The sequence below is a fragment of the Oryctolagus cuniculus genome, chromosome 1, assembly GCF_051225735.1.
Source record: "Oryctolagus cuniculus isolate XC-2025 breed Fujian yellow rabbit chromosome 1, ASM5122573v1, whole genome shotgun sequence".
Lineage (NCBI taxonomy): Eukaryota > Metazoa > Chordata > Mammalia > Lagomorpha > Leporidae > Oryctolagus > Oryctolagus cuniculus.
In genome coordinates, this window is record NC_142867.1 from 226,839,252 (window position 1) to 226,865,984 (window position 26,733).

General features: G+C 42.5%; 3 protein-coding genes across 5 annotated transcripts in view; all 3 read right to left on the minus strand.

The window, feature by feature from the left end:
- Positions 1 to 26,733, minus strand: part of LOC127489783 (olfactory receptor 1L8) — a 277,026-nt gene that overhangs the window by 64,800 nt on the left and 185,493 nt on the right. Inside the window, exon 2 of the mRNA XM_089302178.1 lies at positions 18,769 to 18,821. The gene's annotated coding sequence lies outside the window, so the exon portion shown is untranslated. The remainder of the gene's footprint in view (positions 1 to 18,768; positions 18,822 to 26,733) is intronic.
- Positions 620 to 26,733, minus strand: part of LOC100345118 (olfactory receptor 1f45-like) — a 211,661-nt gene continuing 185,547 nt past the window's right edge. The window contains exons 2-3 of one of the 3 annotated variants that reach the window (XM_089302152.1): positions 18,769 to 18,821; positions 620 to 2,102 (exon numbers count right to left, since the gene is read on the minus strand). In XM_089302152.1, the coding sequence (XP_089158278.1) occupies positions 936 to 2,039 (1,104 nt within the window). In that variant the 5' untranslated portion in view covers positions 2,040 to 2,102; positions 18,769 to 18,821 and the 3' untranslated portion in view covers positions 620 to 935. Of the gene's footprint in view, positions 2,103 to 18,747; positions 18,822 to 26,733 lie in introns of all 3 variants that reach the window. The other 2 variants (XM_089302160.1, XM_051827375.3) reach the window with 2 other exon arrangements.
- On the minus strand, positions 15,849 to 18,064 carry OR1B1 (olfactory receptor family 1 subfamily B member 1). The gene is given in 2 exon segments (XM_008273363.4): positions 15,849 to 16,204; positions 17,443 to 18,064. Coding segments are annotated over 2 exon segments (978 nt in total).

Sequence of the window (26,733 nt, forward strand, 5' to 3'; positions counted from 1 at the left end):
ATGTCTGTCTGGAAGATAGTGTATGCATACCATTACTAAAATTATCAAAATCCTGCAGGTTGTACTGATCCATTATAAATTCAGTTAGTAGTCCTGTATACTAGCCCTGAAAGATGAGAGGGTCAGGTTTGGTGATTCAAAGTTACATTTCGAGTTTTGATAAGACCCTAGATCAACCAGAACCATTTATTCATGAACTCACTTCTCCAAAATCCAACCCAGAGGGAGCCAGTGTTTCCTGAGGAAAGATTATTCCACAGAAATGAGATACGTATCCACTACTGGGAATATAACCCGTACATCTGAGGCATTTTCAGGTTACATCTTAACTTTTTAAAAATATTTATTTATTTGAGAGGCAGGGGGAGAGAGGGAGATAGAGGGAGGGAGGGAGGGAGGCAGAAGGAAAGGTGGAGGGAGAGGGAGGGAGGCAGAGAGGGAGGGAGAGGGAGGGGGAGAGAAGGGGAGGGGGAGGGAGAGAGGGGGGAGGGAGGGAGGGAGGGAGGGAGAGGGAGGGGGAGAGAAGGGGAGGGAGAGAGGGGGAGGGAGGGAGAGGGGGGAGGGAGGGAGGGAGAGAGGGGGAGAGGGAGAGAAGGGAGAGGGAGGGGGAGGGGCAGAGGGAGAGGGAGGGGGAGGAGCAGAGGGAGAGGGGGAGAGGCAGAGGCAGAGGGAGAGGGAGATCTTCCATCTTCTGGTTTACTCCCCAGACAGCCACAAAGACCATGGGTGGGCCTGAAGCCAGGAGCTAGGAACTCCATCTGGGTCTTCATGTGGGTGGCAGGGGCCCAAGTACTTGGTTCTGCCATCTCCTCAGGCACATTAGCAGGGAGCTGGATTGGAAGCAGCACAGCCAAGACTTGAGCTGGAACTCCTGACAGTGGCTTGATGTGCAGCACCACAGTTCCATCCCCAGGTCAGATCTGAACTCCCTGGTCTCAGGAGAGGCGCTGCCATTCCTTGCTTGCTTGGGATCCAGGCTGGAGGTTTCCTGAGCTGCAGAGTTTCTTACACAGCCTTTGCAGAGCTTCTTTAACCTCCTGGTTCCTGAGGCTGTAAATGAGCGGGTTTAACATAGGGGTAACCACTGTGTAGAAAATGGCAACCTGGCGATCCTGATGCAAGTCATAGCTAGAGGATGGTCGGAGATACATGCGAATCACAGAGCCATACAGGAGCAGCACAACCAGGATGTGGGAGCTGCAGGTGGAGAGAGATTTGCGCAGGGCAGCAACTGAGCGCATGCGAGCTATGGCAACACCAATGCGGGCGTAGGAACCCAAAATGAAGAAGAAGGGGCTGACCACCACAGCTATACCCTCAGTGAATATCAGCATTTCACTGACCATCGGTCGGGTGCAGGACAGCTGCAGCAGGGGAGTGATGTCGCAAAAGAAATGGGTGACTCGGTTGCCACAGAAGGTTAAGCGGGTGATGAGCATGGTATAAAGGAGGCTGTTGAGGCTGACAACCACCCATGAGGTCAATGTTATACGCAGACACAGGGGGTGGCTGACAATGGCAGAGTATCTTAAAGGGTCACAAATGGCAACATAGCGGTCATATGCCATGGCTGCCAGCAAGTGGCCTTCCATGCTTCCCACAGCCATAAAGAAGAACAACTGGATGATGCAGCAGTTATAGGAGATGGTGCGACTCACAGACAAGGTGTGCACCAGCATCTGAGGAACAGTGATGGTTGTCAGAGATATGTCAATGAAGGAAAGCTGGCCGAGAAGAAAATACATGGGGGTCTGAAGCCTGGGGTCTGAGCAAGCAACAGTCACCAAGAGAGCATTGCCCATAACTGCAACCAGGTACATGGTAAGGACAGTTCCAAAAATAATTGGCTGCATCTCTGGCCGGCTGGACAAGCCCAGTAGGATAAATTCAGTCACTTCCGTCCTGTTCCTAGTGGCCATCCTCCATGTCTGCTTCATCTGGACACAGGGAGGAGCGGAGTTGGAAAAGGAAAGAAGGAAGTCAAGGCGCAGTGAGACCCCAGAGTCTCTGCATCTCAGATGGGCCACCAGGGTGAGCATCCGGTCCTAACTTCAAGAAGAACAAAATATCAAGAGGCTCATTTTGTTCTTTGGCAGGGTTTTCTGGAATGAGAGTAGTGATTAATAGTATCACTGATTTATTCATGATGAATTCTCTTTTAATAATATTTATTTGAAAGAGTGACAGAGAAAAAGAGAGACACACAGAGGGAAACAGATCTTCCATCCACTGGTTCACTCCATAAATGGCTGCTATCCCTGGAACTGAGCCAGGACTCCATCTAGATCTCCCACACGGGAGTCAGGACCCCAAGCACTTGGGCCTTCATCTGCTGCTTTCTCAGGTGCGTTAGTAGGGAGCTGGATCAGAAGCATGACAGCTGGGACTCAGACTGATGCTCTGATTTGGGATGATGGCATCGTTAGCATCAGCTTAACCCACTGTGCCACAACACCAGCCCTATGATTAATATTTAATAAATAATATAATCTGCCAGTGGATGGGATTCTCACATTTTTTCAGTTAACATTTTCCCAACAAGCAGAATATCAGGTGTATCGAAGAGGTAACTTCTGAGGTTTCTGATAGAAATAAAGATACTTTTGGGGCTGACACTGTGGTATAGTAGGCTAAGCCTCCAGCTGTAGTGTTGGAATCCCATATGGGTGCGAGTTCTAGTCCCGGCTGTTCCTCCTCTGATCCAGCTCTCTGCTATGGCCTGGGAAAGCAGTGGAAGATGGCCCAAGTGCTTGGGACCCTGCACCCAAGAGGGAGACCTGGAAGAAGCTCCTGGCTCCTGGCTTCAGATCAGCCCAGCTCTGGCCATTGCAGCCATTTGGGGAATGAACCAGTGAATGAAAGACCTTTCTCTCTGTCTCCCTCTCTAACTCTATCAAATAAATAAATACCTGTCTTTCCCTCTCTAATTCTCTCTCAAATAAATATTTCAAGAAGATACTTTTATGAAATACTATATTTCTATATGAACACGAGGGAAATAATTTTAAAATAGTCGAGTATATGTTTCAGAGAGTATATAATTAAAGAGGGATCCATTACTCTAGGCTTGCCTACCTCCATGTTTAAACTCTATGTCTCTAAATAATATGCTGCTTTCTTATTCATCTATTTTTTATAGATTTAAGATTTTTTTGGCTCTCTATAAAAGATAGTTTTATCTTTATTACATTATTCCCACTCTTCTCTCCTTTCCCCAATTTTTGATTATTATTTTAGTTCTTTGGTGTACTTAGATCTATATTTCTTGTTCCACCAACTTTACACTCAACGTCTCTTCCCCTCCTTACCCTGTACCCTGACCAGACTTCTGAAAGCTGTACCGTCACTTGCATGTGGCCAAGGTTGAAGACACATAAATTCTGGCTTATCACCATGGTTAAGTCTTCCAGGTGAGAATGCAAGTCCGTAGAGAACCTTTGTGTGATTATACCTGAATGAACATTACCTACAGCAGAGCCACATGTGTGCCATGATCATCCAACCGTCCCATGCTCTATTCTACCATATTCTTCAGATTCAAAAAAAATAAGTGTTCTCTTCTAATACTTTATCAACTCTTCCAAATAACACTGCCTTCATAAGCCTTCTAATTTCTTTTATTTTTCTAATATAGAAGTACTATATATGCATGTAGACGTGTATGTTTGCATTTACAATATATATCTACACACATTAATGCATCTGCATACACATTTACCATCTGCACCACTAGGCCTTCTATGGCTTCCGTGACAGGAAGACTCCCAGCCTCCATGGTTCTCAGGCCTTGGTAGTCACATCTTTGTGCAATCTCCTCTTCTGGCATGTTTCTAACCAACAGAATACAGCAAAGCTGACTGGATGCCATAGCCATAATTAAGTTACAGGATCCTGTAACTTCCATCTCACTAGCAGGCTCTCTTCATTGCTTTCTTGGCTGACACGCCTTACAAAGCAAGTTGCCATGGTGTCAAGGTTCACAAAGCAATAAACTTCCTTGATCGTTGTATATATTAGCATTTTTCATGTTTCCCGTACACTTGATTGTGGTTTCCTTGTTTCTTATCATCTAATATTGTTGATGAGAAGCAAGTATGCTGCCAGTCTGATTACTGTTCTTTTTCAAGTATTTTTCTTCCTGGTATTGTTTTTTACACCATGGCAATTTATTAACAAAAAAAAAAAAACCATAATCAGGGAGTCCTGTTCACAGGCAGCAACCACAGTGACCTCCTTCCTGCAGGTGCTGTTGGAGGGGGTGGGGTGACACCCTCAATTGGCCGATTTTTATACCCACATGGGCAAGGGCTCTGCGAGCTGACTGGGCCCCTGGTCCAGGAGTCTTGGTCCTGTTTCCTGCTGTGGCCTGGAGTTTGATGTGTAGGGAAGTGACTCCCAGCTCCTTGCCCCTCTGGGATGCCCACCCTGGGCAGTCAACGTAGCAGCATAGGGCGAGGATTCATCTCCATCAGCCTTCACAAGTCACTCACAGGTGGTTTCCTTGCCAGAAAGATCAGTGACATGGATTAAGGTGTCACGGAAGGATGCAAAGGCGTGGCAGACACCAAAGACCTTCTCTCCTTCGCCCCGAGGCTCGAGGCTGATGGCCTGCCCTTTCTCCTTTCCCTTCCCTTGCAAGGTGCCATTTCTGCTCATCTCCACCCAACTCTGCTGGAAACACTGTCAATTTTTTTTTGAATCTGTGTTCCTAGCATCCTAAATTTTATAAAGACACTGCTGCATGTAGATTTTTATTTCACTATGGCTGTGATGTGCTAGGAGATCTTTGGAATCTGAAGACACATGCCCTCTTCAGCTCTGAGAAATCTGAGAAATTTTCTTCTGTAGTTTCTTATTTTCTACTTCAATTACCACCTCCCACAATTTTTTTCTAAAATTCTTTTTAACTGAATATTAAACTTCTTCAATTTATTTATCTGTTTTCTATCTCTCTATATTTCTAGTCTATGCTCTGGGATATTAGTAATCTATAGTTGATATTTCTTTGATTCTCAAAAAATTATATATGTAACATCATGAGTTCTTTACTGTTTCATTTACTCTTTTAAAATAATATCCTGTTCGGCAGGTGCCACGGCTCACTAGGCTAATCCTCCGCCTTGTGGCGCCAGCACACCGGGTTCTAGTCCCGGTCAGGGTGCCGGATTCTGTCCCGGTTGCCCCTCTTCCAGGCCAGCTCTCTGCTGTGGCCAGGGAGTGCAGTGGAGGATGGCCCAAGTCCTTGGGCCCTGCACCCCATGGGAGACCAGGATAAGTACCTGGCTCCTGCCATCGGATCAGCGCGGTGCACCGGCTGCAGCGCACTGGCCGCGGCGGCCATTGGAGGGTGAACCAACGGCAAAGGAAGACCTTTCTATCTGTCTCTCTCATTGTCCACTCTGCCTGTCAAAAAAAAAATAATAATATCCTGTTCTTGTTTTAAGAAAGCAGTTCTCTGAGAATACATATTTTATATTATCCCTTGTAATTTAAATGATTGGAATTTCTTTCAGAGTCACTTATTTAGTTTTTAAAATATTGCCTTTTCTCTTTGATATTCCTGGTTTGTCATATCTGGTGCCTTGGGCTTGCTTGTTCTAGGTAGTAAGCATACTTTCTTATGCTGTTGTTTTGTGTATATGAGTCCACACTATTCTCCATCAGGAACAAGGAAGCTAACTATCTGGCCATATGGGGCGCTAACCTTTATGTTACTTGTCCCAAACAAAATTGATGACCTTTCTCTCTGCGCTAATAATCAAGCTGATAGCTTTAATTCTTTCTCTTTCTCCCTTTTTGGGTGTTCTCAGAGTATCTTAGTGCTGCTTTCCTTCCATGTCTTAGGAACGCGTGGTCATGTCACATCTTCAAATGGTTCTCCTTCCTTTCCATGGAGGGGATTTCCCCCCTTATTCCTCTGTTGAGATCTCAGAGACACGGAGGAGCACACTTCTATTCAGTCTGGCTCTGGTTTCTATCACCACTATAGAAATTTAGTCAACAAAAGGGATTAGATAAATCATCCATTAATAAGGGGTATCTCCCCTGAATAGTGTTGAAAATACTAAATTGATTACCTTTTAGACTGCTGGTTAGCAGGTCAGACATCTGCGTTGTCTTTCATCACAAAGACACTCAGTTGATTAGGCTCTAGCACTCTTTTGGACCTGTCACAATTTCCTAAGGCACATCTAATCCCCTTTGTCATACATTTTCAGACCATCTTTAATGAGTGGATCACATCTATAAATATTAAAGCCAACTATTACGTATTGTTTCTCATAACAGCTTCTACAGCTCTAAATAAACCTTACTCTAATACCTTAAATGACAATTACATTGAACCTAACATAACAGGGAAATTACTCCTGTAATTACGTGGCAGGAACATACAAAGTGTCTCAGAGCATCAATGAGTAAGGATGGAATGATAAAGAAATAAAAAGGATAGCATACCAAACTCAGAATTCATAGATGCATGTTATCAAGCGCAATGCCATTTGACCCACCAGCTCCTGCTTGTTATTTTTAGCCCCTGTCTATACCTCTGGGAAACAGTGGCCTTTTTACCTTTTACTTGTTGAACATTTTGGCTAGTGGTGCATTAACCCCATGATTATAAAGCAAATTGAAATTATGTTATTGTAAAAATCAAAGAAAAAAAGGAAGGCAGGAAGGGGTATTGAGGGAGGGAAGGAAGTACGGTTATCAGAACTGTAGCTATGAAATCAGTTTTCTTTATATTAATAAAAATTAAAAAAATAAAAGTCCTCATATTGGAGAAAAAACATGGATATTAACCTGTGGAGGTGAAATAAAACTTTGACTTTTCAGAAAGGCATACTGACTGTATAGATAAAGAACCTTGAAATTATGTACAACTTTTGACTAAGGAATTAATTTGGGGGGAATTTAACTAATAAAATAACTAAGGATAACCATAGATGATTTGTACAGGAATATTCATTAAAGGATAATTCAAAGTAGCATACAACTTAGTTGTACAGTGATGTGAGACAAGGTCAATAAATTTCAGTACACTCACATAACAAATTATTTAGCCATCAGGAATAATGCTTTAGACCACATTTAAAGGTGTGATAAAATTAGTCATAGTATAAACCATACTTGAAAATGTGTAATAAAAAATGTGTAATACACATATGCAGGATGGTCATAGCTTATCAGACATGTATTAAAATGGCCAAAAAATATTAAAAATAATAATTTCTGGATATATAATTTATATAGTTTTAATTTATCCATATTTTGTGACCTACATTTTCTGAAATGAATTATAATTACAGCAATTATAATTTATAGTGAGGTTAAAGATTTAATGTAATAAAAAAGCAGATGAAAGAAAACAGTAAGGATGGCAATGTCCTCATCTACACTCTAAGGGGAAAGGCTAAAGCTAGGCTTTATTTGGGCTAGATACTTTCCATCTTTTCCAGAAGAGAAAGACAAAAATTATATCAAATTCAAAGAATGCATCAATTAGTAAGCCAGTAATCATTGTGGGATCCTAAAATAATAAATCATCTCAAATTAATAATCAAAACTCTGTTCTAAGGATATCTCTCTCAGTCTTTGTTTTTTTTTTTTTTTTTTAAACTCTAAAAATCAGACATGGAGCAGACACTTAAACATGAAGAAAACTTACATTGGCCAGTGTCTGCTCTTTGTCTCTAATTCTTCCTGGATGCTTCCCTGTGTCAGTGGGTATAGTTCGAACTGTAAGCTCTTGTGATACTACTACTCAAGGCAGAACCGCATACAGACGTTGACATGGATGTACAGATGAGGGTAAAAGAGAAAAAGAGATGGGAAGGAATAGAGATGGAGTAAGTCCCTTCCTGGAGGAAGGATGAGAGACAATGACCTCTGAAAAGGAAAATGCAGCATAAACAGGTTAATGATACATTATGAGGATGAGAACATAATAACACAGCGAGTCCATTTTCTTCCAAGCTAAGAAAAGTGGTATCACGAAGCTAATTGTATGCCACAGCGTATCAAGCAATGATAGTGCAAGTGTTGTTCGATTTCCTCAAGGATTAATTTTTGTACTTTCCCTATTTTCCAGTATCTCAACACCACTGTTATCAGAGCCTCAACTCTGGATCTCGTTCAGGCAACTTAGAGGTAGCAAGGACAGGTAGCCAGTGTCGGGGAAAGATGAAGAGAGAAGTTCTTTCAGGAGAGAGATGAAGATATGCACATGGTCAGCACTTGAATACCCCAAAACAATGAACTAAGTTTAAATGTGGAAGAGCAACAACAAAAGGAAGAATTCCTGGAAAGGGGCAGGTAAGTACCTCAGGATTTTCAGGTCCTACCTGCTGCTTCTGGGACGTCTAGGGTCGTGGAGGAGAGAGCTCTAGCGCCAAGCCCAACCCTGCTTACTCTTGACTTTCCTCGTTGATGGGAGTACCAGGGGACATACAGTGGGTCTCTACAGTTTTACTAATATCTGAGGATTAGGAATAAGACCTATTCAATGCCTTCATGATCCAAATTCCCCTTATAGTCTGTTCCCTCTCTTGGGTTAATAAAGCACACAGGTATAAATGAAAAGGTTCTTTTGTCTGGTCTCAGAAGATCTTCCAAACTCTCACATCATACATCAGGTTCTCTCTGCCACGTTTCATACATCTAAGAACCATGAAATGTCTCTCCATATCATCCCTTATTGCATGACTGTATCATCCATCTCAGCATTCATATTTTTGCTCAAAAATCTAGCTTTCCCTATTTACAGTGACAATACCTGCATCCTAGTGCTTCTCTTGACTGAGATACTTGTGCCTTATTCTATTCTTTGGTTTTCTTGGTGCCAACTTCACACTGTTTTCTATCAAATGACTGTAATCCATTATTTTTAATTCCCTTTCCATTTACTGTTAGGGCTGGGTATTGGCTTACTATCACCCATGCTCTGTATCTGCCATCAAATACCCAAGTTAGACCACCTGGGCAGAGCTGTGCTACCTCTTGCTCACATCATCCTAAAATCTAGGATCCCCTTTTTGTCACTTTCCACAAGAGTCTACAGCGCAGTTCATGAAGCAGGCTCACCTACACACACTCACTCTGGGACTCTACTAACCTCAGGAGGCTCCACTGTGCTCAGATGAGGCACTAACTAGAATGTGTTGAGCCCATCCACCTTCCTTTATCAAATGGGATTAATGGAGGAGCCTGCTTATTCTGCTTCTGTGTACCTAGGTATCACAGAAGTAAAACCCCCAAAACTTCTGAAAATAGTATATCCAAGGAAAGTCTTCCCTTAGGGGAACACCACTGTCTTGTCTAATGTTAACATTCAGGCAAGGAGAAACCCCAAAAGGAGAGCAATTCCCATCTCATCACATTAAGAGGCCATCACTGCTAACCTGGTCCCTCTGTAATTACTGTTTTCTATTCATCTGAACTCAGCTAATTGGTGTGCAAGGCATGAGGTTTTGTAAGAAAGTAGTGGGACAACTCTGACCACTGGCATCATGCTTCCATCCTGTTCTCCAAAGATTCTTCTCACTTCCTTCCCATCACCCAAATCTATCTTTTTGCTGGATTAAAGTCTAGCCATTTCACTTATCAGTTTCAGAGCTGTGATCCTCAGAACTGGTTTAAATTAAGTCTTGAGAAATAAAAGAAAAAGCAGGGAGTGGCACATCATCTTGAAAAAAAATCTGAGCTACATACAAAAGCATAAATCTTGTTCTCATTTTTAAATAGCATAATAATGGCACATGGCTTATTCATATAAGTTATACACAATGAAAATAATCACAAATTTGGTACATTACAGTATTCTTCTACCATTCACCTCTATGGAAAAATTCACTAGCTTGAAAACCAAACTACTAGTTGATATATATGATCAAAGTCCAGTGAAACACATAAAGAAATTCTCATCGATATTCTCAAAAAAGCAGTGGTAGTGCTTGTGTTATCTGACTTCCTCAAAGATTCATCTCTATACTTTCCCTATTTTCAAGAGCCACAGTGTGACATTTGTTATATTTATTGAGAAGAATCTATTCAAGTTTCTAAAAACAACTTTATTTGCTTTTCAGGGGAGTGACTGCTTCCAATGGATACAAACTAATGGCACATACAATTCTATTTTTATTTCTCTTTTTTTGGACAGGCAGAGTTAGACAGTGAGAAAGACAGAGAGAAAGGTCCTCCTTTTCTGTTGGTTCACCCCCAAATGGCTGCTACGGCTGGCACGCTGCACCGATCCGAAGCCAGGAGCCAGGTACTTCCTCCTGGTCTCTGATGTGGGTGCAGGGCCCAAGCACCTGGACCATCCTCCACTGCCTTCCCAGGCCACAGCAGAAAGCTGGACTGGAAGAGGAGAAACCGGGACAGAACCAGCGCCCCAACTGGGACAAGAACCCGGGGTGCCGGCGCCACAGGCAGAGGATTAGCCATGGCACCGGCCTCTATTTTTATTTCTAATGAATATATGCAGATATTGAAAAGCAAAAGCAACCAATTTCATTGAAAAAACTTGACATCACAAAACATTATGCCTCACATTGATAGAATAACTGTGACCACCTATGAAGCAGTCTCCTTCTTCCAAGAACCAAACATTTATCTAATCAAGCTTCTATATCCAATTTGCAACTAATGCAAGATATTAAGTACAGAGGATCATGTTAAGATAGAATAAAAGAAAACAATTCAGAAAAAAAAAACCTGCAGCTAATGCTCAACATCACTAATCATCAAAGAAGGAAATCAAAACCACAAAGAGCTATCACGGCATACCTGTTAGAGTGGCTGCTGTTGCTCTTCATTCCTCCCCACTGCCAAATTCAGCCATGCCCACCGGCTGGGATGGCAGTAACCTACTGGCCAGAAGCTGAGAGCCAGAGAGGGCACCAGCTTGGAGACAGAGGTGAGATCAGACTACAGAAACCCACGGTGATACAGCTGGAGAGAGAGGATGGCATGAGTCCGGCCTGGAGCCCTAGAGGCTAGAGGGTAGCTGTGGACGCAGTGGAAGTAAAAGGGGCACTTTTCTCACACCCATTCTCCCCACAATGGTGCACGGTTGAGAGAGGGGTGGTTGCCATTTGGGTGGAAGCCCTCGCACATGCACACAGCAACTGGCTGAGACAGGACGCCATCTTCTCAGTAATGCTAGTTGCAGCAGCTGGGAAAGGACAACATTTGGCCAGTGGCTCTTGTACATGTGTGTGATCCAGAGGTTCTGGAAAAATCCACGGTCCCCACTGACTTGGAGCCTGGCTGGGAGGACTGACAGGGGGCTGGGCACCAACATAAGATCGTGAGGTTGCCCCAGCCTCCCAACATACCATACGCTCCAGGGCTCATGCCACGTAGGCGGAGCACCCAGACAGGGCTTGGGGAACGTCTACCTCTCTGTGGATGGGACAGGCTGGTGGGACGGAGCAGACCCTCTGCACCTAGCAACTATGGACATCTTGTGTGCTGAGACTGGAAACTCTGATTACACAAGAGGGTGCAGGGTGAAGCTGGGTCTCTGGGAAAATCACTGTGTGGGACTCTACACGCTCAGAGCTCCCTGGATGCCTAGGGTAGGTCAGTGCAGTGGGATGTGTGCTCAGAGTAAGGACTGGGCAGATCATTTGTATGGTTCATATGGTGGCGTGGATGAGGGTTGTACCCACTGGAGGCTAACACCCAGGCACTGATCACATGGCGGAGAAGTGAGGATGTGATCAAACCAGCAGAGCTGACCATTCCCCCCATTCTGTTGACAAGAGATCTGCCACACCCAACTTGGGTGTTACCCTAATACTTGCCTCCTCACCCTAGAGCACTGACCAGAGCTCCCTAGTAACATCCAGCAAATACCTCTTGGTATTCACTGAAAGTCAGATATTCTAAGCCACAGAGGCATAGCTCAAAGATAAAAGTCATCAGAGAAAAAAAAACAAACAAACAAACAAGTGTCTCCACAAACACATAAAAATAAATGCAGAAATTCAAGAAAAATTCAAGAAAAAATAAGGTAGGCAACATACCCCCCAAAAGGAACACAACAACATTTCAGTATTAGAATGTTAAGATGAGAAGATTGGGGGCCAGCGCCGTGGCTCACTTGGTTAATCCTCTGCCTGTGATGCCAGCATTCCATATGGCTGCTGGGTTCTAGGCCCGGTTGCTCCTCTTCCAGTCCATCTCTCTGCTGTGGCCCGGGAAGGCAGTGGAGGATGGCCCAAGTGCTTGGGCCCCTGCACCTGCATGGGAGACCAGGAGGAAGTACCTGACTCCTGGCTTTGGATCTGCACAGCACGCCAGCTGTAGTGGCCATTTGTGGGGTAAACCAATGGAAGGAAGACCTTTCTCTCTCTGTCTCTCTCTCACTCACTGTCTAACTCTGCCTAATAAAAAAAAAGATGAGGAGATGGATAAAATGCTGGAAATGGAATTCAAAAGATTACTCACAGGATTACTCAAAAGCAATCAGAAGCACATCCACAAATTAAAGAAATCCACACATAACATGAATGAAAATTTCTCACAAAAATGAAATTTTAAAGATAAATCAAAATGAAATATTAGAAATGAAGAAGTCAATAAATCAAACAAAAATGCAGCAGAAAGCCTTAACAGATTGGTGAGGCAGAAGGAATTTCCAATCTAGAAGATAAATCTCTGGAAATTTTTCAGTCAGACCAAAAAAAAGAACAAATCAGAAAAATTAAAAACAGTGCTCGCTTCAGCAGCACATATACTAAAACTGGAACGATACAGAAAAAAATTAAAAACAGTGTTGGAGATTTATGGGATATTATCAAATGATCCAAAATACAGGTCTTAGGAGTTCCTGAACGTATGGAAATTGAGAATGGATTAGAAGGCCTATTTAGTGAAATAATTACAGAAAACTTCCCCAATTTGGAGAAAGAAAAGGACATCCAAGTACAGGAAGCATGTAGAACTCCTAGTAGACATATCCAGAAAAGATCTAACCAAGACACATTGTAGTCAAAGTTTCAACAGTAAAATACAAGGAAAAGATTCTAAAATGTACATGAGAAAAATGCCAGATTACATTTGGAGGATCTCAGTTAGACTCACAGCTGACTTCTCATCAGAAACTCTTCAAGCTAGGAGAGAATGGCGAGACATAGTCTAAGTCTTGAGAGAGAAAAACTGTCAACCCAGGATATTGTACCCTGCAAAGCTCTCATTTATGAATGAAGGGGAAATAAACACTTTTCATTGGAACCTTGAATTTCCACGATAATAGTGGCAATAAATGAAGAGTTTGCGGAAACTAGCCTATTGTGGGGATTCAATTTCCTATGCTGTTATTGTAGCAATTTAAAACACTGAAAAAGAGAAGCAATGTTTTAAGAGTAGACAAGCTCAGTGTTCAAATGAGAAATCATACAAATGCTTAAACCCCAATTAGGAAAAGAAAGAGATGTCAGACAAGGGTGCAAGAAAGATCTAGCAAAGTCAGAAGTTATGAGTAGGGCCAGTGCTGTGATGCAGTAGGTTAATCCTCCACCCACGGCACCAGCATCCCAAATGGGCACTGGTTTGAGTCTCGGCTGTTCCTCTTCCAATTCAGCTCTCTGCTGTGGCCTGGAAAAGCAGTAGAAGACGGCCCAAGTGCTTGGGACTCTACACCCACATAGGAGCCCTGGAAGAAGCTGTAGGCTTCTGGCTTCGGATTGGCACAGCTCCAGCCGTTGTAGCTATTTGGGGAGTAAACTAGCAGATAGAAGACCTTTCTGTCTCTCCCTCTCACTGCCTGTAATTCTACCTCTCAAATAAATAAAACCTTTCTTTAAAAAAAAAAAAAGAAGTAGTCATGAGCCATGTCATGGGAGCTAAGCATGTGGGCGAAGTCACTGTCCCCAAGAATCTATGTCAAAACTCACAGGTATATACAGGATAGACTAAAGGCAGAAATGAGACCACTGGATTTTTTACCAATAGTTTGACAAATGTAAAAGATATTGGGTAAAAGAAGATGCTGGGGAGAAGATGACGTGGAAGTAATCAGGAAAATACAGAGATGGTACCTGAGATGAGGGAATGCAGGGATGGAGACAACACCTTGAACTTGGGGTGGAAGTCAGAGAAGAACAGAGATGGAGGTCAGGGCACTCGGGAAGGGAAGGGAACAAGGAAGACCAGATCTGGGCAGCACCGTGATGCTGGAAGTACCACGTGGGAGTTCTCTCGGATGCTCAAGATCTTCTCATAAACTGACAGCCATGTATAGTCTGTAAATCCCCAGCACAGGCACTCCCTCACGGCAATATGCTTGAGAAAAGTTGCCTTTCAAATGAGGTGAAGGACTGAAGTCAGCACATAATGGTCAAAGTTGAGTAACATCAAAATTACCATTGTTCCCCCATCCTTTTTATTTTTTTATTTAAGATAAACAGGTTTTGTATATTTCATATATACAGATTTAGGAAGGTAATGATACTTCCCGTCCCACCCTCCCTCTTGCCCATATTCCCACCCTTCTGCCTCCTTTCTCTCTTATTCCCTCTCTTAATTTTTACAATGATCCATTTTCAATTTGCTTTATACTCATAAGATCAGCCCTACACTAAGTATAGAAGTCAAAAAATAGGAATAATAATGGCAAAGGAAGACCTTTCTCTCTCTCTCTCTCTCTGTCCACTCTTCCTGTCAAAAAAAAAATAATAATAATAAAAGATACTGTTGCTCAACAATTGAGACAAGGGCTATAAACAATAGAATCTCAAAAAGTCAATTTCAACCCTATACATTACATTTTTGGTACTCTATTAGTTACCACAGAGCAGAGAAAACATATGGTATTTGTCTTTTGGGGGCTGGCTCATTTCACAAAGTACAATGGTTTCCAGTTGTATCCATTTTGTTGCAAAAGACAGGATTTCTTTCTTTTTATGTCTAAGTAGCATTCCATAATAAATATATATGTATATATGTACATCATAATTTATCTAGTCATCAGTTGATGGACATCTGGGCTGTGGAATACAATATGGAGATATTTCAGAAAGCTGAAAATAGATATACCATATGACCCAGCAATTCCACTCATGAAAATTGACCCAAATGAAATGAAATCAGCATATGAGAGAGTTACCTGTACCCCATATTTATTGCAGCTCAGTTCACAATAATTAAGATATGGAATCAACCCAAAGTTATCATTTTAATCTATTAACAGAAACCAACATAGAGGCCAATGTTCTAGTTATCAAAAAGCTAAGCAAAACCAACATTTTTCTTGTTGAAATAGTTCATTGTCCCTTCTTTTATGTAACAAAGTAGTCATCTTAATTTTTATCTATATCTTATTTTAAAATGCATATTAGAATTAATTTTAAAATATATAACTAGAACTCACATGCATCAGAGTAAGACACCCACACTCTGAGAGGCCCGCAGAAATTGGGGTTGACATACAGAAGAGCAGGACGACTACCATTCCACATTCCTCCCTGGACTTACTGAACAAAACAGGCAGTGAAGTCGCCAGCACTATTTGTCTAAACTGCTGCCTTTCACTTACTTTCTGACGTACATCACTCTCCCACAAGGCACACCAGACTATGATGAAGTCCACTTCACAAACCACACACCCTGTTCTCCTAGCCCTTCAGAGCCCTGGAACTACAGCTACTGGGGCCTAGTTGCTCATTTAAATTCATCTGGATAACTGAAGACAAATGGCCTGATGGAGGGGTCCCAGAGCCACTCTGCAGGGACGTCTGTGAATGTGAAACCTTCACAGTTAAAGCCACCTAGGCCACAGTAATCAGGCTCAAAATCCCCCTGTGATGTTTCTCATCTACCCCACCTGGTCCTTGACAGGCTACTCAAGCGTCCCTCCTCCCTTGTCCGAGCAGCCTGTGGAGTGCACCCTTGACATCCTTATTGCGGAGGCTATACACAAAGGGATTGGCCAAAGGGGTGATGGCAGTGTACATGACGGCAGCCACCATGTCCTGATCCCGAGAGTTCTGGGAGGGAGGCTGGAAGTAGACCCAAATGATGGTTCCATAGAGGAAGCCAACCATGGTGAGGTGGGACCCACAGGTGGAGATGGCTCGGCGGCGACCAGTGGCTGAAGGCAAACGCATGATGGTAGCCCCAATTCGGACATAGGAGAGTACAATGAGGGTGCAGGGAACCAGCATAAGAAAGCCACCCTCCTAATTGATGCACAGTTATCCTTAAGTGTTGAAAATTAACTGAAATGTGATCCCTGTTGAACATGGTGGTGGGAATGGGAGAGGGAAGAGATGTATAATTTGGGACATGCTCAGGCTGACTTGCCCCAAGTGGTGGAGTTGGAAGCATACCAGGGGATTCCAATTCAATCCCATCGAGGTGGCATGTACCAATGCCATCTCACTGTTCCAGGTGATCAGTTTCAGTTCACAGTTGGTCATGGTGAAGGGACTGGGAGTCAAAGGGAACACATAGACAAGTCTAGTACCTGCTAACGCTAACCGATGGAGTAAATAAAGGGGAGAGTGATCCAACATGGGAAGTGAGATACTCAGCAGACTCATAGAATGGCAGATGTCCTAAATAGCACTCTGGCCTCAGAATCAGCCCTAAAGGCATTCGGAGCTGGCTGAAAAGCTCATGAGAGTATTTCAGGCATGGAAAGCCAAGACACTCTGGCAAAAGATCTCTGTGAGTGAGATCCCAGTGGAAAGAACAGGTCTTCAAAGAAGGAGGTACCTTTCTCTGAAGGGAGGAGAGAACCTCCACTTTGACTATGACCTTGTCTAAACAAGATAAGAGTCGGAGAACTCAGAGGGCTTCCATAGCCTTGGAAACTCATGACTGGAGCATAGGGAGATTACTGATGCCATAGACAGGAGTGTCAATTGGTAAAGTCAACAACAGGAGTCACTGTGCACTTACTCCTCATGTAGGATCTCTATCCTTAATGTGCTGTACATTGAGATTTAATGCTATAACGAGTACTCAAACAATATATTTCACTTTGTGTTTCTATGGGGGTGCAAACTGTTGAAATCCTTACTTAATGCATACTAAACTGATCCTCTGTAAAAAAAAAAAAAAAGAAAAAAAAAAGAAATTATCAATTCCCAACTTGACTCTCATTGGGATTAAACATGACAATAGGTCTGTTCTTATTTCATCATCATTTAAAAAAATCATCTATTATTTTTCACTTTATGTTTCTGTGTGGGAGCAAACTGTTGAAATCCATACTTAATGTATACTAAGCTGATCTTCTGTATATTAAGATAATCGAAAATGAATCATGATGTGAATGGAAGGGGAGAGGGAGTGGGAAAGGGGAGGGTTGTGGGTGGGAGGGACGGTATGGGGGGAAGCCATTGTAATCCATAAGTCGTACTTTGGAAAATTATATGCATTAAATAAAAGTTAAAAAAAAAAAAAAAAAAAAAAAAAAAAAAAGAAAGCCACCCTCCAAGAATATGGCCAGCTCGTTGGAGTGAGTGTCAGAGCAAGAGGCTCGCAGAAGTGGCCTGTGGTCACAAAAGAAGTGGGGAAGGCTAACATTGCCCCCAGAGTCCACAGCCCAACAAAGGGGCAGGAGGAGTCCCACGTGTAGCATGGTGTGCACTACGGACACCACCCAGCTCAAGGCCAGCAAATGGGCACAGAGCTGGCGGTTCATCACCACAGCATAGTGCAGAGGGTCACAGATGGCCACGTAGTGATCCAGGGCCATGACAGCAATGACGAGCGTATCTGTAACTCCAAATACATAGAAGAAGAATAACTGAGTCAAGCAACGGGGAGCAGGAATGGCTGGGTAATCAGAGACCAGATGGGCCAGCAACTGGGGCAGGGTGACGGTAGATAGCCCCAAGTCGATCACCGAGAGCCCACGGAGAAGATAATACATGGGCGACTGAAGCTTGGAGTCCCGGGAGATGAGCAGCATGAGTGTCACATTCCCCAGTATGGTGATCAGGTAAATAGCCAGGAACAGGACGAAGAGGAGGTTAGGGGGGATGCTAGCCCTGGAGAAGCCACGGAGCAAGAAGACCGGAGAGTGTGAAGCATTAGGAGCACAGCTCATAATGAGTGACAAGGGGCCTTCCTGGAAGACAGTTTAGGTCAAAAAGCAAGTCATGAGTCACAGGTTAGGGGCCGTAACTTTCTTCTGAATTTAGTTATGTTATTCAAGATCCTTAAAATTTTGTATTTTTAAATATGTATTTATTTTATTTAAAAGGCAGAGTTACAGAGATGGGAGAGACAGAGATCTTTCACTTGATGGTTCACTCCCCAAGTGGTCACAATGGCCAGAGCTGGGTCGGTCTGAAGCCAGGAGCTTCCCCTGGGCCTTCCATGTGGGTGCAGGGGCCCAACCACTTGAGCTATCCTCCACTGCCTTCCCAAGCACATTGTCAGTGAGCTGGATAGGAAATACAACAGCCAGGACTCAAATTGGTCAACATCGCAGGCAGTGGCTTTACCTGCTACACCACAACATCAGCCCTACATCCTGAAAATTCTTGGTTCAACTCTGACCATCCATTCTCCTCCTCTAGTTCTGTGTTTTCACTCCATATTAAGGTTATAGTATTTTTTCAACCTCATATCTTCTTTTTCACCTACTCTGATAGTTCATTCCTTCTAATCCATGCACCTTGCTGAAGTCCCTCCCACAATTAAAAAAAAGCATCATTCATTTTTTGTCCTCATCCAACTACTGCTTACTCTATCCAGTGGCAAGATTCATGAAATAATTACCCTTACCACCTCTCTCCAGCTCCTCACCTTCCACGGACAGCTCATTCCATTGCTTTCCTTAGGATTTCTTCTCTCTGAACCTGTATGGGACATAACATACCATTAAAATACAAAACATACCACTAAGGGCCGGCGCCGCGGCTCACTAGGCTAATCCTCTGCCTAGCGGCGCCGGCACACCGGGTTCTAGTCCCGGTCGGGGCACCGGATTCTATCCCAGTTGCCCCTCTTCCAGGCCAGCTCTCTGCTGTGGCCAGGGAGTGCAGTGGAGGATGGCCCAGGTGCTTGGACCCTGCACCCCATGGGAGACCAGGAAAAGCACCTAGCTCCTGGCTCCTGCCACCAGATCAGCGCGGTGCGCTGGCCGCAGCGCACCGGCCACGGCGGCCATTGGAGGGTGAACTAACGGCAAAGGAAGACCTGTCTCTCTGTCTCTCTCTCTCACTGTCCACTCTGCCTGTCAAAAAAAAAAATATATACCACTAAGACACACAACATAAAGAAATGATTCTAAGTAATTGACTTTTGTAGTAAAATTGCTTCAGATTCTCATGAAATTGCTTATTTTCATTTTTATTACTTGTGTTGGTTAATGTTCACAGCACCACCATTATTATCTGCCCAATACAAAAACCCAAAACTGAAGGAATCCCATCCTCATTTCCCCATATCCAGCTCCTTGACTTCCACATTTGCCTTTCGGTCCATTCCTTGATCTTGGCCCACTATCACTATTAAGCCTTGGAGTCTCTGACAAATACTAATTGCCAGCACCTCATTACTGATTTTTCTGCTTTCTTCCCAAGATAGGTCTTCCACACAGATGCCAAGTAACACTTGCAACACATGATCACATGTTTATTTTTATTTTTTATTTTTTGACAGGCAGAGTGGACAGTGAGAGAGAGAGACAGAGAGAAAGGTCTTCCTTTTGCCGTTGGTTCACCCTCCAATGGCCGCCGCGGCCGGTGCGCTGCGGCTGGCACACTGCGCTGATCCGATGGCAGGAGCCAGGTGCAAACACTTTAATGTGTCTTATTTAGAAATTTCCTTTTCAGTGCCAAAGTCTCTTACCAGAGTTATTTTGAGTCAGTTATCCAGTGTTATAAACCAAATATTTTTCCTGAATTCCTGACATGGCAAGTCTCACATCCCTGTATGTCTTTATGTATTATGTGGAAAACTTCAGCTTCTCGAAAAGGAGGTATTAAATAAATAATCTGGGGCCAGTGCTGTGGCTCAGCAGGTTAACACCCTGGCCTGAAGCGCCGGCATCCCATATGGGCACCGGTTCTAGTCTTGGCTGCTCCACTTCTGATCCAGCTCTCTGCTATGGCCTGGGAAAGCAGTAGAAGATGGCCCCTTGCACACACGTGGGAGACCCAGAAGAAGCTCCTGGCTCCTGGCTTCGGATCAGTGCAGTTCCAGCCGTTGCAGCCATCTGGGGAGTGAACTAGCAGATGGAAGACTCACACACACTCTCTCCTCTCTCTGTGTAACTCTGACTTTCAAATAAATAAATCTTAATAAATAAATAAATAATCAATCCAAATACTCCTGTACATCAACACATAGACATTTAGAGAAAATATACTAAGTTTCTCTTTAAGTTTATAACTGAGCTTTCCAGGCTGTAGGGAAAAATACAGGGATCTATAATCAAAGGCAGGTATGAAAACCAAAAACTAAACTGCTCATGATGGTGCAGATGGAGGTGTTGGTGATGAAAGGCAGGTGGAAGAGGGTGTAATACCAATCCTCCGAGTTCAAAGGCTTGAATACTAACATCCATGTGAAGTATGAGAGTTCAGACCTGTTCAGCAAGTGGAGACCACCACATAAATTCAGCGCATCACACACACAGTCTTCTAAAAGCTCATGTAAAATGAATATTATGAAAAAATGCTGGATTTTAATTTTTTTAGTATCAAAATAAACTTACCTTTCATTTCCCAACAAATGTTTTGAAGTATCCATGAGGGGTGTGTGTGTACAACCCATTAGCTATGGGAAAACAAATGGAATCTCTGGCACTACTAGGCAGAGGGGAAAACGTCTCCCATGGGAATGTATTCATGGGTGTGCACTCTACAAAGAGTGTATCATGTTAATTTATAAGACACATACAATCCTGGAATCTACAAGCTGAAAAATTAACATAAAAGTCATCCTCAGACAGGTAGTATAAGTATTATAGAAGAAAACTTAATACTTCCTAGGAACTTGCAGATTCCAAATTACAGGAATCCCATAAACAAAAACTAACCAAAGATGAGCTCACAATTCAAAATTATAAAACACATAAAATCTATTCTCTATGAAGACAATCAGTGGTCAACAAATAATAGGAATGACTCTCATCAAATACCATAAAATCAACCAAACTGTTGTAGATTATAAATAATGTTTAAAGTACTTACGTTCAGAAAGAGGGAATAAACATACGGGGAAATAAGTAAAGATAAAATAAAGCATATTTTTGAAAGACCCAAAAAGGGCAGATATTTGGCCTGGTGGACAGAATGCCTTTTGGGATCCCATATTGGAGTGTGTGGGTTCAAGTTCCAATTCTGCTCCTGACTGAAGTTTTCTGTTCATTGGCACACTGTTAGAGTGATCAAGTATTTGGTCAAGTAACTGGGTCTTTGCCACTCTGTGGGAGACCTAGCTTGGGTTCCCAGCTCCTGGCTGAAGCCTGCCCTAGCCTTGACTCTAGTGAGCATTTGGGGGAGTGGACCAGCAGCTGGGGAGTTTCTCTTTTTCTCTCTCTTTCTCCTCATCCTTCCTTTCCTCTCTCTCTCTCTCTACCTTCCTCCTTTCTTCACAAATAAATTTTTTAATTGCTCTAAAATATTCATGTTTAAATTCAAAACTCAATGGATGGGTTAGACAGTGACTGAAAAGAGATACTAGTCCTCAGAAGAGTACCCAGCAGACAGTACAAAGTGACAAGCCTATGGATAATACGAAACAAGAGTTCAGAATTTCAGAGGAGAAAATGAGAGGACCCACTACGTATCAAATAAGTCCATGGAAAGAAAACCTAGATGGCCACATGCTAAAAAATGAAACTGGATCCTTATCTTACCCCATTCCTCAAAATCAACTCAAAATGGATAAAAGACATAAACAAAAGATCTAAAATCATACAACTTCTGGAAGAAAGTATAGGAGAAAAACTCCATGACATTGGCCATGGCAAAGTATTTTTTGCTATCACTCTAAAAGCTCAGGCAATGAAAGCAAAAATAAAGAAGTGGGACTCCATCAAACTAGAAAGATTCTGCACAGCAAAGGAAACAAGGAACACAATGAAAAAGCAGACTATGGAATGGGGAAAAATATTTGAAACCACACATCTAATAAGGGTTTAATATCTAAAATATATAAGGAGTTCACACTCAATAGCAATGTGTCTGCATGTAGAGATACAAACATACATACAATAAGACAGATGATTGATAGATGATGATAATGATAGATAGAAGATAGAAAGATAACTATAGATTACTAGATATAGGAAGGGAGGAGAGAAGGAGGGAAGGAGGGAAGAAGGGAAGGAGAGAAAGAAGGAAGGAAGGAGGGAGGGAGGGAGGGAAAAAGAGAAGGAGGGAAGGAGAAAGGAAAGAAGGAAGGAAGGAAAGAAGGAAAGAGGGAGGGAGGGAGGGAATGCTGGCAGGCAGGTGAAGGACAAAGGACCTGAATATATAGAAACGACCAACAAATATATAGAAAGGTGGTAAACAGCACTAATCATGAGGGATACACAAGTCAAAATTATGAGATATCATCTCATGCCTGTTAGAATGGTTACTACATAAAAACCAAGAGATAACAAGTGCTGGCAAAGCATGAACCTTAGCACATTGCTGGTAGAAATACAAATTGGTGTAGCCACCTAGAAAACAATATGAAGGGTCCTCAAAATATTAAAAATATTATTACCTTAAGACCCATCAGCCACTCTTTTGGGTATATACCAAAAGGAAATGAAATTAGCACCTCAGTGAAATAGCTATACTCTCAATTTCATTGCCACATTAGCTGTAATAGCCAAAAAAAAAACAAATAACTTGAGTGTCTTTAAATGGGTGAATGGATAAAGCAATTGTGGACTATTCAACCCTAAAAACGAAGGTCTTCCCTTTGGTGACAACATTTATGAATCTTGAAGACATTATGCTAAGTGAAATAACCCCAATAGAAACAAAAATACTACATATCACTTATATGTGGATTTTTTTTAACTTTAATACATGGAAATAGAGTAGAAGGGTGGTTACCAAGGGTGGGGAGGGGAGGAATAATGGGTAGATGTAGGTCAAAGGGTACAAAGTTGCAGTGGTCTAGTGTACAGCATGACGACTATAGTAACATTGCATTGTGTATTATATACTGGAATCATTAACATAGTAGGTTTAGGCGCTCTTATTATGAAAAATGGCAGCAGTGTGAGATGATGATGGGCATGTTGCTTTGCTCAGCTGTGATAATCATTTCATTATGTATGTTTACATCAAAATACCATGCAGTGATGCCTTAAATATGTACAAGTGGTCTTCAAATTTTCATGGGAAGCATATATTGTGCAAAAAACTATGCATAGATTTCAAAAACTTTTGCACCAACATTAAAATGCCTTTTAATTCTATTTTCTATTATCTTTTTAAAGTACCTTCATACAAAGAAAAGTTCAAGCAGAAAAATATTGATAAAGTAGGGGAAAGGAAATATTGAAGATACACAGATGGAGACATAATGAAAAAAAATAAATCCTGACTAAAAAAAATCACAATAATTCTCAAAGAAGACAATTTTTTGACAGGCAGAGTGGACAGTGAGAGAGAGAGACAGAGAAAGGTCTTCCTTTTGCTGTTGGTTCACCCTCCAATGGCCTCTGCGGCCGGCGCATCACGCCAATCCAAAGCCAGGAGCCAGGTGCTTCTCCTGGTCTCCCTTGGGGTGCAGGGCCCAAGCACTTGGGCCATCCTCCACTGAACTCCCGGGCCACAGCTGAGAGCTGGACAGGAAGAGGAGCGACCAGGACAGAATCCGGCGCCCCAACCAGGACTAGAACCAGGTGTGCCGGCACCGCAGGCAGAGGATTAGCCTAGTGAGCTGCGACGCCGGCAAGAAGACACATTTTTAAAAATCCACACATAGGTATTATGTTAGGAAAACTGTTTAACAGCAAATACAAAGAAAATATAGTAAAAGCAACCACAAGGAGTAACACATGGTGCAATGTATAAAGCTGCAACCTGTAATGCTCGCATCTCATATCTGAGTGCCAGCTCAAGCCCCACCTGCTCCACTTCTGATCTCGGTCCCCACTGATGTGCCTGGGAAAATGGTCCAAGCACTTGGGACCCTGCACCCACAAGGGAGACCCAAATGGAGTTCCTAGCTCCTGCCTTCCTCCTGGCCCAGCCATTTAGGGAAGATTTCTGTGTGTCTCTGCCTTTCTTCCTCTATCCCTCTCTGTCATCCTGCCTTTCAAATAAGTAAATAAATAACTCTTTAAAAATAAAACCAGAAAGAAAATATAAACGTTACCTACAAAGACCAGATAATCAGACTGACAGAGATTTATCAGCTCCAGGAGATGCCAAAAATTAAGGAAATAAAAGCTTCAAAGTGCCGAGAGAAAACAATGACCACTCTAATTAGAGTATTCAAAAGTAAAGACATCTTTTTCACTGGCTCTTTTGCTGTCCAGGGAATGTCCTCCCATTCCCCTCAGGGTCCAAACTTCAACCACACAAGCTAAGGGGCAAAGCACTACTCACCGTGAAAGACTCATCTCTACGTGCAGCCATCACCAAGTCCCTGCATGGTGTTTACCAGAGTACTTCTACTATTCAGTGCACTACGTACTATTGACTCCTCTATCTCCCAGTGTAGACTGGCAGCTACACACACACACACATACATACATGTATGCATGCAAATGTGCATGCAAGTGCACATGCACACACATGCATACATATAAATACAAACATTCATCATTGACCCCCTAATGCCCTAATAGCACACAGCCAGGTGATTAGTGGGTGCTCACTAAATATTTGTCAAATAAGAAGAGATTTTCTGTTAAAGGGCAGTAGTCAAGAAGTTAAATGCAAAGGCTCTAAAGTCAGGCTTACCTAGAGTCTAACTCAGTAATTAGTTGTGTGATCTCAGACATGTAACGGTTTCTCATCTATCAGGTGGTGATAAAATGGATCTTATGACGTAGTGAAAAATTGAAGTAGACCATCACCTGTCAGAACAGTGTTCCTGGGAAAGGCTGAACTTTCTGGAGATAAAGCAGGAAGCAAATTTTTTTACATGACTTGAAAATTTTCATTTTTCGATACTAAAAATTTAACCCAAATGAATATCAAAACTTTGATTCTCAAGAAATTTAAACGTTGCTTTCTCTCCCAGCAAGAGTTATGTTCTCAATCAGACGCCTGCATTAGGGAAAGAGGGGTGTGGCTGTCTTCATGACTGTACCATCTTATCCCTCCTTATTGGTAGGCTGTCTCTAGCTCCTACAGGGCAGAAGGAAAGGGCAAAGGTGAGGTCTCACTGAGTGCTGTGATTGGTAGAAATTCCACAGAAAGAATCTTTCTCATCTAGAGCCATGTGAGACCACCGACAGGTGGCCATTACTGCATTCTTCCCAGGTAAGACTAATTCAGCCCTGGCTGATCCCTTGGAGCCCTCTCTTAGGTATGACAACTGACTGCAGCCCTCTGGAATCAATGTCTGAAATCCTTTTACATGGAACGCTTTTCAAGGTTACACAGCTCATGTGCCCTCCTTGAACCCAAGGACATTAGCATGAGGAAAACTCGTACATCTTTATCCCAAGAAATTCCATAAATGCAGCCTTCTCCAACTGTTCTCCATGTACTGGCAGGAGTTGCACTTGGTCCTTCCCCCAAGCTTTTTATTAAGACTTTAAATAATATTCTTACAGAGCATTTTTATTTTCCAAATGTGTTTTCTTAAACTATAATTTCATTATCAATTTCTAATTTAATAGCAGTTAGGCCAAGAAATTCAATCTGCAGCTGGTTAATTCTCTGAAACTTTTCAAAACTCACTTTGTGGCCGGTGCCGAAGCTCAATAGGCTAATCCTCCACCTTCCGGCACCGGCACACCGGGTTCTAGTCCCGGTCGGGGCACTGGATTCTGTCCCAGTTGCCCTTCTTCCAGGCCAGCTCTCTGCTGTGGCCAGGGAGTGCAGTGGAGGATGGCCCAAGTACTTGGACCCTGCACCCCATGGGAGACCAGGAGAAGCACCTGGCTCCTGCCTTCGGATCAGCGTGGTGCGCCGGCCACAGAGCGCTGGCCGCGGCAGCCATTGGAGGGTGAACCAACGGCAAAAAGGAAGACCTTTCTCTCTGTCTCTCTCTCTCACTGTCCACTCTGCCTGTCAAAAAAAAAAAAAAACTCACTTTGTTGCCTATTAGATGGCTAAATGAAATTGAAATACAAGGAAAGTCCCAAAAACAAATTCACAACTGGTGTTGTATATTCTCACTGGATGCAGGATAAGTTATTTGGTTAAATATTGTGCTACAATTGAACATACTTATTTTAACTTGTGTTTTACTCATACTATAAAGTATTTTGATGCAGAACCACACACATTGATAAGTTTAATTCTTCAACAGACTTTTATGCAACAAAAGCAAATTATAGACTAGTAGAAACACTTAACAAATATAAAGTTTTAAAACATGAAAAGATACTGTGTTGTTTTTACATAATTGTCTTCTACTTGTATAGTGAAATTCTAAAACGTGTATAAAATAATGAATATTTAGGATAATATTTACAGTAACTTTGGAGAAAAAATATTATGGGATAGAGAAGAAGCTTGAGCTTTAATTGTATCTGTAATGGTCATTTTTTTTTTCAAAGTAAGATTTGAAACCAAAAAGGCAAATTTTAACATTTCTTGAGTGTTTAGCAAATGTCTCTGTATGTGTTTCTAT